The sequence below is a fragment of the Quercus robur genome, chromosome 8, assembly GCF_932294415.1.
Source record: "Quercus robur chromosome 8, dhQueRobu3.1, whole genome shotgun sequence".
NCBI lineage: Eukaryota > Viridiplantae > Streptophyta > Magnoliopsida > Fagales > Fagaceae > Quercus > Quercus robur.
Genome location: NC_065541.1, coordinates 38,958,204 through 38,974,259, shown reverse-complemented (window position 1 = coordinate 38,974,259; position 16,056 = coordinate 38,958,204). Strand labels below are relative to the sequence as shown.

The 16,056-nt window shown below is 37.8% G+C and overlaps 2 protein-coding genes across 2 annotated transcripts; one reads left to right on the top strand and one right to left on the bottom strand.

Annotated features, from left to right (window-relative positions):
• Positions 1 to 2,487: 2,487 nt before the first annotated feature.
• Positions 2,488 to 4,391, top strand: LOC126695446 (tryptophan decarboxylase TDC2-like). The gene has a single exon (XM_050392205.1). The coding sequence runs from the start codon at positions 2,661 to 2,663 to the stop codon at positions 4,173 to 4,175; it is 1,515 nt and encodes a 504-aa protein (XP_050248162.1). The 5' UTR covers positions 2,488 to 2,660; the 3' UTR covers positions 4,176 to 4,391.
• A 7,370-nt stretch (positions 4,392 to 11,761) lies between these two features.
• Positions 11,762 to 15,813, bottom strand: LOC126695445 (cytochrome b6-f complex iron-sulfur subunit, chloroplastic). The gene is made up of 5 exons (XM_050392204.1): positions 15,647 to 15,813; positions 15,294 to 15,535; positions 13,393 to 13,510; positions 12,397 to 12,579; positions 11,762 to 12,095 (listed from the first exon to the last, which is right to left on the bottom strand). The coding sequence occupies exons 1-5, from the start codon at positions 15,683 to 15,685 to the stop codon at positions 11,988 to 11,990; spliced, it is 690 nt and encodes a 229-aa protein (XP_050248161.1). The 5' UTR covers positions 15,686 to 15,813; the 3' UTR covers positions 11,762 to 11,987.
• Between the last annotated feature and the right edge of the window lie 243 nt (positions 15,814 to 16,056).

Sequence of the window (16,056 nt, the reverse complement as noted above, 5' to 3'; positions counted from 1 at the left end):
CCTCCCAATACCTATCCGAGTATGCTTTCAGGGTTTCTCCTTCATGCATGGATAAGGACAGTAGCGAACTGAGAGGTCGAGGGACTCTGGTGTTTGTAATAAAACGGGAGCAAAAAGCTTGAGTGAGCTGCTTGTAGGAGCCTACGGAGTTTGTCTTCAGGCTGTTGAACCACCTCATTGCCATCGATCCCAAGCTGGATGGGAAGATCTTGCACATTAGGGCTTCGTTTTGCGAATAGATCGCCATTTTTTGGTTGAACTGACTCACGTGCTCTACCTGGTCTGTTCTGCCGGTATAGATGGCGAATACCGGTTGGTTGAAGCGTCTTGGCAGCTTAGCCCCTTCGATTCTATTCGTGAAGGGTGACCTTGAGACCTGATCCAACGCCTTCTTCATGGCGTCGCTCCCCGAACCTTTGCTGGATGGGCTCTCATACTTCCGTACTGGGCGTGGTTCTTTTTCGTAAGAAAAGGTCTCACTTGGGGGGGTCCTTGACCTTCGTCTGTAACTCATGTCCTCCGCATTAGAAGACTCGCCTGAGTCAGAGGGAGATCGTCTTCGCTGTACACGTCGTAACTTCCTTTTTAAGTCATCTATCTCTCGCTGCATGGCCTGGTGACTATTTCGCCTCTGAGACACGTGACTTCCTGTCTGAGTGTGACTCTGGCTCGTCCGGATAGTATGCACACTTCCCTCACGATTCCCCCTGCTGCCTGGGTTGATTGGGTTATTTTGCCTCTAGGACTCGGCGGGTCGTGTCCGTTGGGAGTTAGCTTGGTGAGGATCCTCCTGGTGCGGATCTAGTTCTTCCATGCTCGACCGTTGCACTAGCTGATGCCTTAGCTCTTCCCACAGACGACGCCATTTGTAGTTGCACGATTTTCCTGGCCCAACTTATGTTGATTAGGCCTTGACCCAAAGCGCAACCCGCAATAAATATTTGTAGAGGATGGGTCAAAGAACTTAGCCTCAGTGAACTTGTTCGGTCTAGTGCATGGGCAGTATTGTTTGCAGAAAGAAAATAAAAACACTAGAATGGATATTTCTCAAGTATGATTTTATTTCTTTTTGTTCCTCATACAGTTTTTTCCGTCCCCTTCTTTGAGGGACTCCACTACATTATATATTTCTCTTCTTTTCATCTCAACCTTACACCTGTTAATCATCCAAGCATCCACTTGAGCACCTGTCCCATCAGACGCCCTCATCAGTCCCTTTGTGAGTTGCAGAGGCCAAGGCGGTACTGTTCAGGAGTCTTTTCCTCATTAATGCGGCCAAGAGGGTGGTTGGGGCGCAATTAATGTGGTGGTAGCCTTCCATGAGATATTTTGGATTTAATTCATTTTATATGTTGGGAAAATGAGCTGAAATGGCTGGGGAAAGTTCCTCGTCTGGGCTTCGTGATGTCCGAGGAGGAGTTACTCCTCGGACAGATTTCCTTGGCACTATTGGGATTGAGTAACGCTTCATATGAGACTTCTCTTCGGACAGGACGCTCCTCGGACGGGCCTGAGTTTGGAATAGCCCATCATTTTTGGGCCGGGCCCCACAATAATAATGCTATTTACAATCCCCTGATGCAAGAGTATTTTTCTTGAAAAATTTGACATTAACCTTCTCCAATACTAAGAGCATCAACAGTGGGCTTCTCAAATGCCAAATTGTAAAGTATATTTGGCATTTGGGCCCAAATTACCCCAGCAATTGGATTGCTAAACCTGGGACCGGCCAAAATTTTTTGGCATACTGCTACAGTGCGATCTCATATGTGAGATCGCACTGTAGCAGTATGCCATCCAAAAAAATTTTATTTTAATAGTGCACAGTTCTGGAGAATAGTTGATTTTGAAAACAAAAAAGGTGATAGTTGGAAAAGTAATAATAAAAAAAGATTAAAAAAATAATATTTTAATAAGATGGTAAAATAATAGAATTTTGGGATGGTGGGTGTATTGTAAAATGATATGGTATAATTGATAAAGTAATTTTTTGGAATGGTAAAATAAAATGAGATTTAGGGTCGGATGTGGATGCTATGCCCTTACATTCCAGAAAAATTTGACATTAACCTTCTCCAATACTAATGCCCTTACATTCCTATATCTAATAAAGTCATGATGGAAAGAGGCACGGCACGATCCATACATTTCTTCTATTTCGAGAATTTAAGTCATGATGAAACGAGGTATAGGCAGGCTTATAGCACAGTCCTTATTACATTTCTACAATCAGTAAAGTCATGATGAAATGAAGGACAGCACAGTAATATAATCAGAAAAGTCATGATAGAATGACTGTGGAGGCACCAGTCTCAATGTAAGGATGTGTGTGCATTGACCAAATTATCAGACAAGAACGTCGATCACTTTCTGTAAAGACAAGCCAACGTACTCCTATTCAATGACCAAAATCTCAACAACAAAAAAAAAAAAAATCCATCTACGCACCGGTACTTACCCCCACTCCACTCCACAACCACTTTGTAATCAAAAGTTATAATGACTGGACATTTTTACAAAAAAAAAAACACCAAACCGTCTAATTTCCATCCGTCCCATTTGTCCCACATGCTCCCTATCTCCCTTAATTTAAACCCCTCTAACCAGCTCATTTTGCACACCACCATTAATCCTCTTCAACTTCTTTGTTCTCCTTCAAAATGGGTAGCCTAGACTTGAGCTCCGATAACTCTTCCTCACCCCAACGTGAATTCAAGCCCTTAGACCCTGAAGAATTTCGAAAACAAGCTCACCAAATGGTGGACTTCATAGCTGACTACTACAAACAAATCGAAAGCTACCCAGTTCTAAGCCAAGTCCAACCTGGTTACCTCCGTACTCTCCTTCCCCAAACTGCACCATACCTTCCTGAACCCCTAGAAACCATTCTCTCCGACGTGACCAAAAACATAATCCCTGGCATGACCCATTGGTTAAGTCCAAACTTCTTTGCATTCTTTCCAGCTACAGTGAGTACTGCAGCTTTTATAGGAGAAATGTTGTGCACTTCATTCAACTCTGTTGGCTTCAACTGGCTAGCCTCACCTGCTGCCACAGAACTTGAAATGATAGTCATGGATTGGTTGGCTAACATGCTTAAACTCCCAAACTCATTCATGTTCTCTGGCACTGGTGGTGGTATCATTCAAAACACCACTAGTGAAGCCATTCTTGTCACTCTCATTGCCGCCAGAGATCGCGTGCTAGCTACAAATGGCAGCAACCAAAGTATTCGAAAGCTTGTTGTGTATTGCTCTGATCAGACACATTCCACTTTCACCAAGGCTGCTAAACTAGCTGGTATAACTCCATGTAACATAAAATCCATCCCCACAAACCTTGATGCAGCTTTTTCTTTATCCCCTGTACTCCTTCGTAAGGCTGTGGAGGCTGACGTGGCAGCCGGGTTGATCCCACTTTACCTTTGTGCTACGGTGGGGACAACTTCAACCACAGCCGTTGATCCTCTCGAGCCTCTTGCTGACGTGGCAGGTGAGTACGGTATGTGGATGCATGTTGATGCTGCTTATGGTGGTAGTGCATGTATTTGTCCCGAGTTTAGGCAACATTTCAATGGGATTGAAGGAGTTGATTCATTGAGTCTAAGCCCACATAAGTGGCTACTGAGTTACTTAGATTGTTGTTGTTTGTGGGTCAAAAGCCCAATGTTATTGGTGAAGGCATTGAGTACAAACCCGGAGTATTTGAGAAACAGAGCAAGTGAGTCCGAGTCTGTGGTGGATTTTAAGGATTGGCAAGTGGGTACGGGTCGGAAATTCAAGTCGCTCCGATTATGGCTTGTATTGCGTAGCTATGGTGTTGCAAACCTCCAAAGTCATATCCGGTCCGATGTTCGGATGGCGAAGGTGTTCGAGGGGCTCGTGAAATCCGATCCACGGTTCGAAATCCTCGTGCCAAGGCGATTCGGGTTAGTGTGTTTTCGGTTAAACCCGTTTTCATGGGCCGGGTCGGGTTATACCGAGTTGTTGAACCGGAAGCTACTTGAGTGGATCAACTCAAGTGGGCGGGTTTATATGACCCACACAATAGTCGGTGGTATATATATCCTGAGGTTTGCTGTGGGAGCCACACTTACTGAAGATCACCACGTGGCTGCTGCGTGGAAGTTGATCAAGGAAGGAGCTGATGCCATTCTTAAGGGTATACATAATTAATAAAGTTGTACCTGCACCTGTTACGACATTAATTATATGTGACAGTGTGTTATATTTTCAAGTTTCAACCGTATTTGTTGGTTACTTCGATTTATTTCCTCCAAGTTGGACACAGTCAAAGTCGGCCGGAAAATTTGTGAAGGTCTTCCTTGTATCATTTGATGATTAGGAAAAATTCTGAAATAAAATCAAAATGTTAAGGGCATATTTGGTAGACTATAATAAGTGCAATAATGTAATAATTATTCTTATGATTTAGTTATTCTTCAGTTTGATTATATTTTTATTACAAAGAATAATCACTTCTTATGAATAGTTATTCTTTAAAATGAGGAATAACTATTCATCTTTAAAATGTTGTATTAATTATTTCTTAGTAAGTGTCTCTTTTACCTGGTCTTTAGTGCAAAGTATTTCCCAAGTGGGTCAGTTTTTGATGTTAAGGTAGCGTCGGGGTCGTATGCATGGCAAAGCATAGTAAAGGCCTCAAAGTTGGTTCAGTCAGGTTTACTTTGGCGAGCAGGGAATGGCACTAAGATAAACATATACAATGACAAGTGGTTGCTTGGGGGGCCTCGGCTTGTGTAGTTTCTCCAAGAATTGAAGAGGTTTCAAATTGGTCAGTAGCTAATTAGTTGGAGCCGGGTGAAGGAGGCTGGAATGAGCAACTAGTGGATGACATCTTCCTACCTTTTGAAGCCCAAAGAATCAAGAGTATTCCCTTATGTGTCACAGATCAAGAGGACTGTCTCTCTTGGCCAAGATGCAGGTCGGGTTTCTACTCTGTCAAAACTAGCTATCAGTTGTTGTGCGAGTTTGAGATGAACTCCCTGTCTTCCAGTTCGAATTCGAAGGTGATTAAACGTTTCTGGAAGGATATTTGGCGGCTGAAAGTGCCAAATAAGTAGGGATGGCAATTTATGCTCGATCCACGGGTACCCGGTCCGATAACAAATAGGGTCAGGTCCGGGTTTTGGAAAAAACCCGGCCCGAACCCGGACCCGACCCATTTAAACTTAAAACAAAATTACTAAAATACCTACCTATATATATATGTAACTTATAACAAACCCTAATCCTTTTTTCATTTGTCTGAAGTCTCTCCAAGCCGCCTCCTCTCTGTGCACTCACCTCACCCTCAATAACTCTCTCAGTCTCATTTTCTCTCAAGCCACCCCACACGGCCTTACCTAGTCACCCTAACCGTCACTCTCAGTCACTCACCAACCCACCCTCACCTTCACTCTCATCACTTGATGGTTGCTATTTCCACGGAGAAGCATGGAGGTTAGATCGGAGAGAGATTTGCGAGGTTTAGGCCGTGAGCTTCGGCCTAGAGGTGGAATTGGTGGCTGAAACCATCGCCGATCATCGGAGATAGAGCCTTGGTGGACCGAGTTCTCCAATTTTTATTTTTGGGTTCATTTTTATTTTAGGTTCATGTCCTCTCGCAATTCTCAAATCTGTGAGTTTGTGTTTGTGATTTTGTGAATTTGAGTTTGTGATTCTGTGTTTGAAAGGAAACTCTTTTTTTCTTTTTATAAGATTGTGTCTCGAATCTGTGAGTTTGTGTTTGTGTGATTTTGTGTTTGAAAGGGAAAGTCTTTTTTTTTTTTTTTTTTAAAGATTTTATGGCCATGGATTAAGGCCCCGAAGTGGCTGGCGAAGCCCGCGGGGCCCGACAGGGCGGGTTTGGATTTAAAAAAAAAAACCCGTTTATTAAACGGGGCGGGTTCGGGTTTTGGGGTTGGACCCGCGGGTCAGGTCCAGGTATAAAGAAACCCAGCCCGAACCCGACCCGTTGCCATTCCTACAAATAAGGTGAAGGTATTTCTATGGCGTGCTTGCTCAAGAGCCCTTTCAATGAAGGTTAATCTCCAAAAAAGAAGGGTGGTGGATAACTCGACGTGTGACCAATGTGGATGCATGGCTGAAGATGAATTTCACACTTTATGGGACTGCGAGAAGGTCCATGAGGCGTGGGCACTAGCTTTTAGGGAGGTGAGGAGAAAGGGTCAGAGCCTTCAAGTCATGAGTGACCTTGTGAGTTTTACCAAGGTAGAAGGTTTTAGTCTAGAGTTGTTTGCGATGACGGCATGGCTGATCTGGATGCAGAGAAACAAGTTGAAAGCGAATAATAATCCTCAGCCATGCTCTAGAGTCGCCCACTCTACCTCAGCTCTGTTGGCTGAGTTTCAGCAAGGAAAACAGGGAACGGTGAGAGGAAATAGACCCAGCCTAGTGCAATGGCAGCCTCCGTTTGGATTTTCAGTTAAAGCTAACTTCGACAGGGCGGTGTTCGGTGAGGATCAGGAAGCTGGTATTAGAGTGGTCATTCGCAACAACGAAGGGCAGGTGTTGGTGGCTCTGTCGAAGAAGGTGCAGATGCCAGTAACAGTGGAAATTCTTGAGATGTTGGCGGCTAGGAAAGCTACTATTTTTGCCAGGGACCTCGGTTTTAGCCAGGTGTGTTTTGAAGGTGACATTGAACTAGTGGTGAAGTGCTTACAGTTGGGTATGGTTTCAAATGCACTGGTTGGCCAATTAGTAAAAGACTTTATGTCTATAAGGGGGCACTTTCGGTCCTCTAATATCATCCATGTAAGGCGGCAAGGCAACAATGTTGCCACACACACACACACACACACACACACACACACACACACACACACACACACACACACACACACACACACACACACACACACACACACACACACACACACACACACACACACACACAAAGAGTGACCTTACCTTAGGGGTAGGGGGTTGGCCATATATATTAATTTTTTTGAACCCCTAACCCTAAATGTAGGGGGTTGGGCATATATATTAATTTTTTTGAACCCCTAACCCTAAATTTTGTTTAAACCTAGCTAATACAAGTTTGAATATGATCATCTTAATGCTACTTTCACAATAATTTCACATATAAAGGTTAAGTGGCAAGTTCTAATTAGTTTTTTTCCGTACCTACAACTAACATTACTTTTTTCCTACCTTTAACAACTTATTACTTAAGTTTTATTGTGAAAGTGTTCTATCAATAGTACTACTTAGAAAATATTTAATTTTATAACCAAAAAAAAAAAAAAAAGTTTCAAAATTTTGCTCATACGTTAAATAAAAAAATAAAAATAAAAACTTTTTTTTCCAGCATTTTGGCTTACTTTTCCATTGACAACAGAATAAATTTGTTTTTCCTTATACTTTTCTTCTTCATCAACAAAAAAATACACCACTGTTACAACCAACAGATCTTTATTTATATTTGTGATTATTTTCTTGTTCTCTCTATCTTTCTTTTTCTCTTCTATGTTTTCTTAGTTTTTCTCTCATTTTAATCAAGTAGTTTGATAAATGCTCTATAAATTTTCAAATCCAAAAAGTCTTTTAGTGCTTGGTCCAATTTCAAGAAATTGACCACGTGTATGGTTAGAAAGTCATGCACTTTACAAGTAAAAACTTATATTAGTTACTATTTTTTTTTCTTAGTTTCACATTTACCATTACTCTAACTCCAAGAGGCTAACCACGTATATGATTAGTTATTTAATTATACTCCTTCCGTCCCACTTTTTTTGTCCTATTTAAAAAGTCAAAATTTTTAAGGGAACATCATTTATTATCTTATCTATCTTTTAAAAATGTATAAGTTTCCAAAACTACCCTTAAAAAAATTTATCAAAAAATTGAATTAGTAAATTAATAGGGGTATAATAGGAACATTAATAAATTAATGACTTTTATTTTTTGAAACAGGAAACTATTTTGAAACATCTCAAAATAGAATAGAGGACAAAAAAAGTAGGACAGAGGGAGTATTTATTTATGTATTCAATGGTTGTTGTCTTACCGATATTTATACTGAATTATATTTAGAATACTATTTTAAATTATTGTATAATGTATATTTAAATGGAAGTTGTACCTTATTCTATCTCCCTCTCTTTTTTTTGTTGAGAACTTGAGACAACTTGTAATTGACTTTATGGGAATGTGGAACCACTTCATTTAATTTGAACGATTAGGAAGTGAGAAGCTGAGACTAATCCTTTTTGTCTATCATCTCACTTAAATGTGGAGATATCCTAACTTAATTGCAAAGCATATACAAACAAAAAAAGTTAGGAATTCGGAGACAGATATCGACGTAATTTGCTTTGGAATATAATTTAGTTCTGATTGCTCCTTCGTTGATTTTTTTTTGGAAGGCTTTTTATCTGCTTAACTACTGGCTTGGTTCCTGTGTTTTTGTAGGCAACTTACATAAGCAAATTATGCCACGTGTCCTTGAACAGGACACAATGAACATATAATGATATAGAATATAGGTGAAAACACCATTTTGGTCCTTACATTTTGAGATCACGGTCAATTTGATCCCTACATTTTGGTAGCAGTCAATATGGTCCTTGTTATTTTTAAGTTACAGTCAATTTGGTCCCTACTATTAACTCACTAACGGAAAATGCTTAGGTGCCAAACGATTTGCATAATTGGCGCCCATGTGGCTAACATAATAATATAAAATTAAATAATTAAACAGCAAAAATCCACATAAGCATTTTAACGAAGAAAAAAAAAGGCCATGCCAGATAAACAAAATCTAAAGAAAAAGAAATTTTGAAAGAAAAAAAAAAAAAGAATTCAAAACAAAATTCCTCAGTTTTTTTTTTTTTTTTTTTTTTTTTTTTTTTTTTTTTTTTTTTTTTTTTATAAATTTTCTTTTGTACTCTTCCTGTTTCTTAGCTACCAAACGCTTACCCAGAAACACAACAATCTGGAAAAAAAAAAAAAATATATTAGGTTGCACAAATTCGCCCCGACCCCTTACCATTCACCCATATTCTTAAATACAACCTAACAAAACAAAATCCACATCACTTGCACAAACCCTCGCCCTAAAGTCAAAGAGAGAAAGGGCAACTTCAGATTGTTGCGGCCATAAACGACGCCAAGAAAGCCCAATAGTTGCATGACGCTAAACTGCAGCGGTGCGACATGCTTGGGCTGAGGACAAAGGCAAATCAGCCTCCATAGTGGATTTCGTTGATGCAAAGAATTCGAAAGAAAAAAGCCGTTTGAATTTGATTTGGGTTGTCTGTTGGTGTGAATTGACTAATCGAAGCGCAAGGCATTGGGAATTTGATGAGTCTTTTCTTAGCTTGGACAATTTTATTGAATTATTTCTTGTCCAAGTTTTTTGCAGTTTCTTTACATTTTACGTGTTTGGTATTTGTTCAAGATATAGAGGAACTTTTTTTTTTTTTTTTTTTTTTTTTATTGTTGTGTTGCTGGGTACTATGTTTGGTACTTAAGAAAGTGCAAGAATACAAAAGAAATTAGAAGAAATCGAGGATTTACCAAAAAAAAAAAAAATCTTTTTCTTTAATTTTTTTCTTTCAATTATTATTATTTTTTTAGATTTTGTTTATCTGACATGGCCTTTTTTTCTTCATTAAAATGCTTATGTGGATTTTTGATGTTTAATTATTTAATTTTATATTATTATGTTAGCCACATGGGCACAAATCATGCAAACCGTTTGCCACCTAAGCATTTTCCATTAGTGAGTTAACAGTATGGACCAAATTAATTAGAAGTTGAAAATAATAAGGATCATATTGACTGCTACCAAAATGTAAGGACCAAATTGACCGTGACCTCAAAATGTAAGGACCAAAATGGTGTTTTTGCCTAGAATATATGAACAGCACATGCTTTCCTTGTGCAAAAAAATGGCCAAAATTCAGTGTGCAAGAAATCCAAGAAATAGAAAAATGCTAATGGAGATCACTGATGATAAAAGCATTTCCATCCGGAAATGCCATCATATCTTATTTTACCATTCCAAAAAACTACTTTATCAATTATACAATATCATTTTATAATACATCCAGTATCCCAACCTTTATTTTTACCTACAATATATTAAAATAATATAAATTACAAAATAAATTATCTATAAAAAAAAAAAATCTCTCTCTCTTCTCTCTTCTCTCTTCATCTTTGTTCTTTGTCTCTCTGTTTTTCTCTCTTTCTCATCCACCCACCACCAACCCAAACCCAGAACAACCACCCAACAATACATGCCTTGCTGAAACTTGAAAAAAGCCTTGATGTTTTTTCTCTCCAATGCCAATTCAGCCATACTCACAAAGAAAGAAAGAGCAGAGATAAAATTCAACCACCATCCATATCAAACCCATACCCAATTCAGCAATACCCAATGGCCAGCAACCCAGCCATCACCCACACGCTGGACCCACAAATCACGCTAGAAAAATTTTGCCACCATCGCAATAAAATCTCATCAATAAACCCTAAACAAAAAATTAGCAATAAAATCTTAGCAATAAACCCCAAACAAAAAAATACCAGCAACCATAAAAATTCAAAGATAAAAAAACCCAACCACCACAAATTCAGCCACCCATGGCCTTTGCATGCCCAAAACAAACCCAAACATTTTGTGGATCTTGAAGATCTGGCCATCTAGGCCATGGAGCTCGAAGCACTGGCCATGGAGCTTTGACTCAATGAGTTGGGCAAGATCAGAAGAGAGAGGGGAGAGTTGGGTTTGGGTTCAGAGGGAGGGATCACCGTGATGAAGCTGAGAAAATTGACCTAGCTAACCCATGGGGTGAGAAAGAGTGCTTGGCAGAGGTATGGGAGAGAAAAAGAGAGGCTTGGACCGCTTGGTGAGATGTGCTATGGTGAGAGAGAGAGAGAGAGAGAGAGAGAGAGAGAGAGAGGGGATGAAAGAGACCGTGTAGAGAGTGAGCTGATATTTCCAATTAAAATATTATTATAATTTTTACAATCTTGCTACAGTACCATCCTAGAAATAGGATGGTACTGTAGCAACATTGTAAAATTTTTTACAATTGGCACAATTTGGCAATTCGGTTGGAGCATCATTTTAAGGATTTGATGGTAAAATTTATCAACATATAGGATATACAAGGCCAGCTGCAAATGCTCTAATGATCGTATTTTGTGAAAATTAGTGATATCATATGAAACGGCACTAAGAAAAAAACTCATTGCCTTCGGTCAAGACCAATCACTTTTTAGGCAAATTTCTTTAGTTAGTCTCTAAAATATTTATTTTTGCCATTTTTAGTAATTTTTATTTTTGTTATAACTTTTAACTTAAAATTTAGAATAATGTCTCTTATATTTTAATTTTTAAGACGTCTCTTGGAGACAATATATTTGATTTCGCAATTATATCAATTTTTTTCATTTTTGGTAATTTTTCCTATTTTGCCATCAAATTTGTACTTTAATGCAAATTAGGGTTTTTAGATATTTTCCTAGCTTTTTTTTGCTTTAGTGTTTTCTAAGCATCTCCACGTAGCCTTCTGATTTCTATTTAAACACATTATAACCTATAAGACAATTAAGTTTTTCAATCAATAAAACTTAATTAAGAGTTTTCTCCAATATTATTCTAGTGGATTCAAAGAACCCTTTTAGAATCAATGTTATCTTTAAAAAACAAACGTGTTTCGTTTCTTGTGAAAACTGTATACGTGTACAAGATACAAATAATAAATGCAATAAGATGCAATCAATAGAACAAAAGAAACTGTCAATATCAGATAATTACGGTGACAGAATCAAAATCTTTTGTTTCATTTTACAAAATACAACCCTTCGTTTTTTTTTTTTTTTTTGGTGCTAAAATTACAAACTTTTCAAATCAATGTTACAGTATGCTTAAGCAATGGTGCATAACATTCTGATTAATTACCCATTTCAACTTAGGATATATGATGGAGGGACGTGCTGAGAAGAGAATCAAGCCCACCATGGATTTTCACCGGTCCTAAAATCTGTTTCGACCCATGGTACAAACACAACCTTTCCATTATCAGGATCCACATCTGCATGGGCCAATGCCAAAGACTGTTCCAACAAGTACCAAAAAAAAAAAAGAAGTCAATAAATATGCAAAGGAAAGTTATACATCCGCATGCTTCATATGTTTCAGATGTTCAAGGAACTAGAACTTTTGGTAATCACAAGGGAATTCAGATGGCTAAATTTCTCAAAAATATTTTAAATCACATTAAACATTGATACCATTTCAACATAGAGGTCATTCAAATAAGTAGGTCATTTTATTAATGGTACTTTTACATGCAATGTCATCTAGAACTAGAAGAAATTGAATAACCAAGAAAGGGTAAAGTTATGTTTCAATTACCAGAGGTGCAGGTCCCCTAACAACTCTCCCTTGATCATTGTACTGGGATCCATGACAAGGGCAAATGAACTTTTTCTCAGCTGTGTTCCATGGCACAACACACCCAAGGTGCGTGCAGACAGCATTAATTCCATACGTTGCCAGAGTTCTGTCTTTCTCCACAACAAGGTAGGTTGGATCTCCCTGGAAATCAAAAGTGAAAAATCCATATTGCTTTTCTATAACTGTACATGAGTCTAAATTTGAAATGTGCTACAATCTATTATTGACGATGTATACAGCACTTTGAAAGACATCCTGCTTAAAACCCAGACTTCGGTTTAGGTTTATTATACTAGCTAGTACAATTTTCTTTTTCAAACCACGTAAATTCTTGTTGTTGTATCGTCAATCGTGTATATTTATGTCAATTTTCTTTTTCAACTTCCTTTATTTCAACAAATAGACATAAGTACTTCCGCTTTAACAACAATACTTTGTATTGTATATCTACGACCTAGGACTAGGTAATGATTAGTTTAGGGTTGATAGCATTCTATATACTCTCAATAAACTCATTGCAATAATATAGTTAATATAGTAAAGATTTAGTTGTTTAGGGCTTACGAATGTAGGCTATCAAGTCAAACCAAGGTAATCTTTACTCTCTCTCTTTCAATCATAACAACTGCTCTATCATGATCTTAAATTCCTAGCATATCCTTCATGCCTACATTTAAAAAAGTCCCTGATTGTCACATATTTTAAGTCCTAGCATATCCTTAGTGTCTCTGCCTTCCTATGGATTGCTTTTCACATATTTTATTATATTCTTACTCCAACACCTTATTTTGAGAGCATGTTGTGAGTTATAGGGTGCCCAAACATGCCTGCCGTGTAAAATTTCAATCGTGCGTATTCAATGCTCCTTCCCTTTGAAAACATATTAATAAAATCTCTCTGAATCCATGTTTATGGCAAATAGTTTCAGTGGTGAGTAGTGTGATATATCAGTACCTTTAGTCCTTGTGAAAGGGTCCGGTCCCCTGGGCCATGGGTTTTGACCCATTCAGCTGCAATGATATCATTGCCAATGGCATCCTTTGCAATGGTACCACCACCAGCACCTCCTGATCTGTAATTGTTTTCCAATTAAGCATAAGAAGAGAGATTAGAAAACTCAGATTCCAACTTGAACAAAAATTTGGTATCTTGATGATAACAAACATAACTATCGGCAAATTAATGCCAAATACAATGAGCAATAGGCATGATGCCAGTGCAATTTTAGAACTTAGCTGCTAAGAGTTAGATTTAGAGGCAGAGGCAATGTTCATATAGTGACAATAGAGTCAAGATAATAATAAGGAACTCCATTTTGTAGAAGACAACTTTCCATCACATTTCAAGCAAATCAATGAGATTATGCTGACTTCAAATAGAAAATAAAAAATAAGAAAGAGATTATGCTGACAATGCTATGTTTCATCTCTTTGGCCTCAAAAGGATGTCAAAATATAAATCGAAGCCACTGTAGAGATGGATCTTCCAGTAACTTGCAAATATAGGTCTAGACTTACTTATTATCCTGTTCTCTGGGAAAAACGCTACTTTTATCAGCCATTTATACCAACGAAGTTATTGCTCACCTTAATATACCTTCTTAATGAAGACAGATAATTGGATGAGCATAATGGGGGAGAAATATTTATATAATACATATCTGCATTCTAATGTGCCAATCATGATCACCAATCATCATTTTCTTTTCCTCCCAGATAAGGAGATGATTGCTCATTCAAAATTTTTTGATGTTTCCTTTCAAAAGGTGAGTTTAGACTTTAGAGTATTCAACTAACATACAAAGTAAAATTTTGAAAAGCAACAGCCTTTAAATTCATTCTTAATCAATATTGTAAAATTTACTGAAAATTTGCCTCGCTACCTATCATTGTTGTTTCAAGTCAAAATACCACCAAGAAAATTTAAGGTTCCATTTCTTTTGTATATATCTGGTCATGATGTTTGATTATATTCTTTCCCTTCTATTTTCCTCTCCTCTCCCTATTGTCTCCCTCCATTCTAAACATTGTTTGAATTATGATTAAATTCATCATTGTCAAATAACTTAAACTTTTGAAAAAAGTCGGTAATTTACCAGAGCAAGAAGTCCTGAAGTTGAACCATGTCTCTACTCTACCTCCATTTAAAAAAGTAAAAAAAACCCAACATCTTAAGCCCTACTTATTAAGGGAGAGTCTAGATTTGCACGTTAAGTAAAGTGTTAGAACAATAGTTAAACAATTAAATTCACAAATCCTAACCGTTTAGCCTTTTGGGAGCATGTGGTCCTGAACCTTGTCTCCCTTTCTATTTCCCATTTAAAAAGTTAAAAGTCATACCTAGAGGGCTTCACTTATTAAATGGGAGTTTAGACTAACACATGAAAAATGAGTATTAGAATTAAGGTTAAATGATTGAATTAACCATTTTCTAACTGCTTTAACCGCTTAAACTTTTGAGAGATAAAATATATCATGTTTCATTTAGTTAGATTTGTGGGGGAAGGAGGAAAAAAAGTTAGCTTTCAGCTTAACAAATTTTCAATGAAAATCTTTTCTATGGAAAGAAATAAAGACCACAGACGATTTAATGTGGGAGAATAAATGCATTCGATTTTTAGACTATATAAATAACTTTAATCTAAATCACATAGCAGCTAGCCAACTATATTCTTTTTTCTTTTTTATACAAGATAGAAATCCTACTCTAACTTGAATCCCAGGCTTGCTCCACACCCCAGCCCTAGCCAACCATATTCTAATCAGCAATAAAAATAAAGTAATCGATCATATAAAGAAATTAATGAGGAAAGTAAATAACAAAGAAAAAAGAATATGGAAGGGGGCAAGACTCACCCAGGTGGGGCAAAGAAAGTAGCATAAGGAATCAACATGCCTGCAGTCGGAAGTGAAAGAGCACCTAGAAGAAGCAGATTCAAGGTCTCCCTCTTAGCCATGTCAGGAACTCGATCATCGGCAATACTTGTGGCTTGGCAAGTGATTCTCACTCCCTTGCCCTTCCCCACCATCTGGGTCCTTGTGGGCTTGACAAGAAGTGCATTTGAGGAAGAGAAAATTGCACTCTTTCTAGAGCATAGCTGAAAAACAACACCATGTTAAGTTCCAAACAAAGGTTTGGCATTTGGCAACCTGAGGACTACATTTATGAACGAAGAAACTTAGTCTTAGATGATATCGATGAAACTTACCTCTGAAGGTATTGCTGGGTACACAATGGAGGAAGCCATGGTGGAGAATTCTTGGTGGTATTATGAAGAGGGAAGCAAATGTCAGAGAATGTATTATCACTATATTTGAAGTTATAACGACCACAACAGCCAGTGGATAAGGCGCATAGACAATATGGTGCCACACAGCCACAAGTTTCTGCGATCTTCTTTCTCTCTCAAGTGGGCTTACCTAAATTTGGGCTTATTCCTACATACCCAAGTTCAAAATTAATCATAAGATGTCTATCTAAAAACAAAAGAGAGCAAACAAACAAACTAATCTAAGATAATTGTGAATTTATACATGATACTTTCTTTTCAAAAACAGAGAAAAAAAAATTGGTCAAGAGCCTATTCAGTTGTATTATTGCATTTCCATTAGATTCTTA

What these genes read in the sequence shown, in the direction of transcription:
- LOC126695446 (XM_050392205.1), top strand. Translation starts at nt 2,661, where the DNA reads ATGGGTAGCCTAGACTTGAGCTCCGATAACTCTTCCTCACCCCAACGT.
- LOC126695445 (XM_050392204.1), bottom strand. Translation starts at nt 15,685, where the DNA reads ATGGCTTCCTCCATTGTGTACCCAGCAATACCTTCAGAG. An exon ending in CCCTTTCACAAGGACTAAAG is followed by an intron (nt 12,580 to 13,392) that starts GTACTGATATAT and finishes TTTGATTTCCAG; the next exon opens with GGAGATCCAACCTACCTTGT. An exon ending in TTAGGGGACCTGCACCTCTG is followed by an intron (nt 12,096 to 12,396) that starts GTAATTGAAACA and finishes TTGTTGGAACAG; the next exon opens with TCTTTGGCATTGGCCCATGC.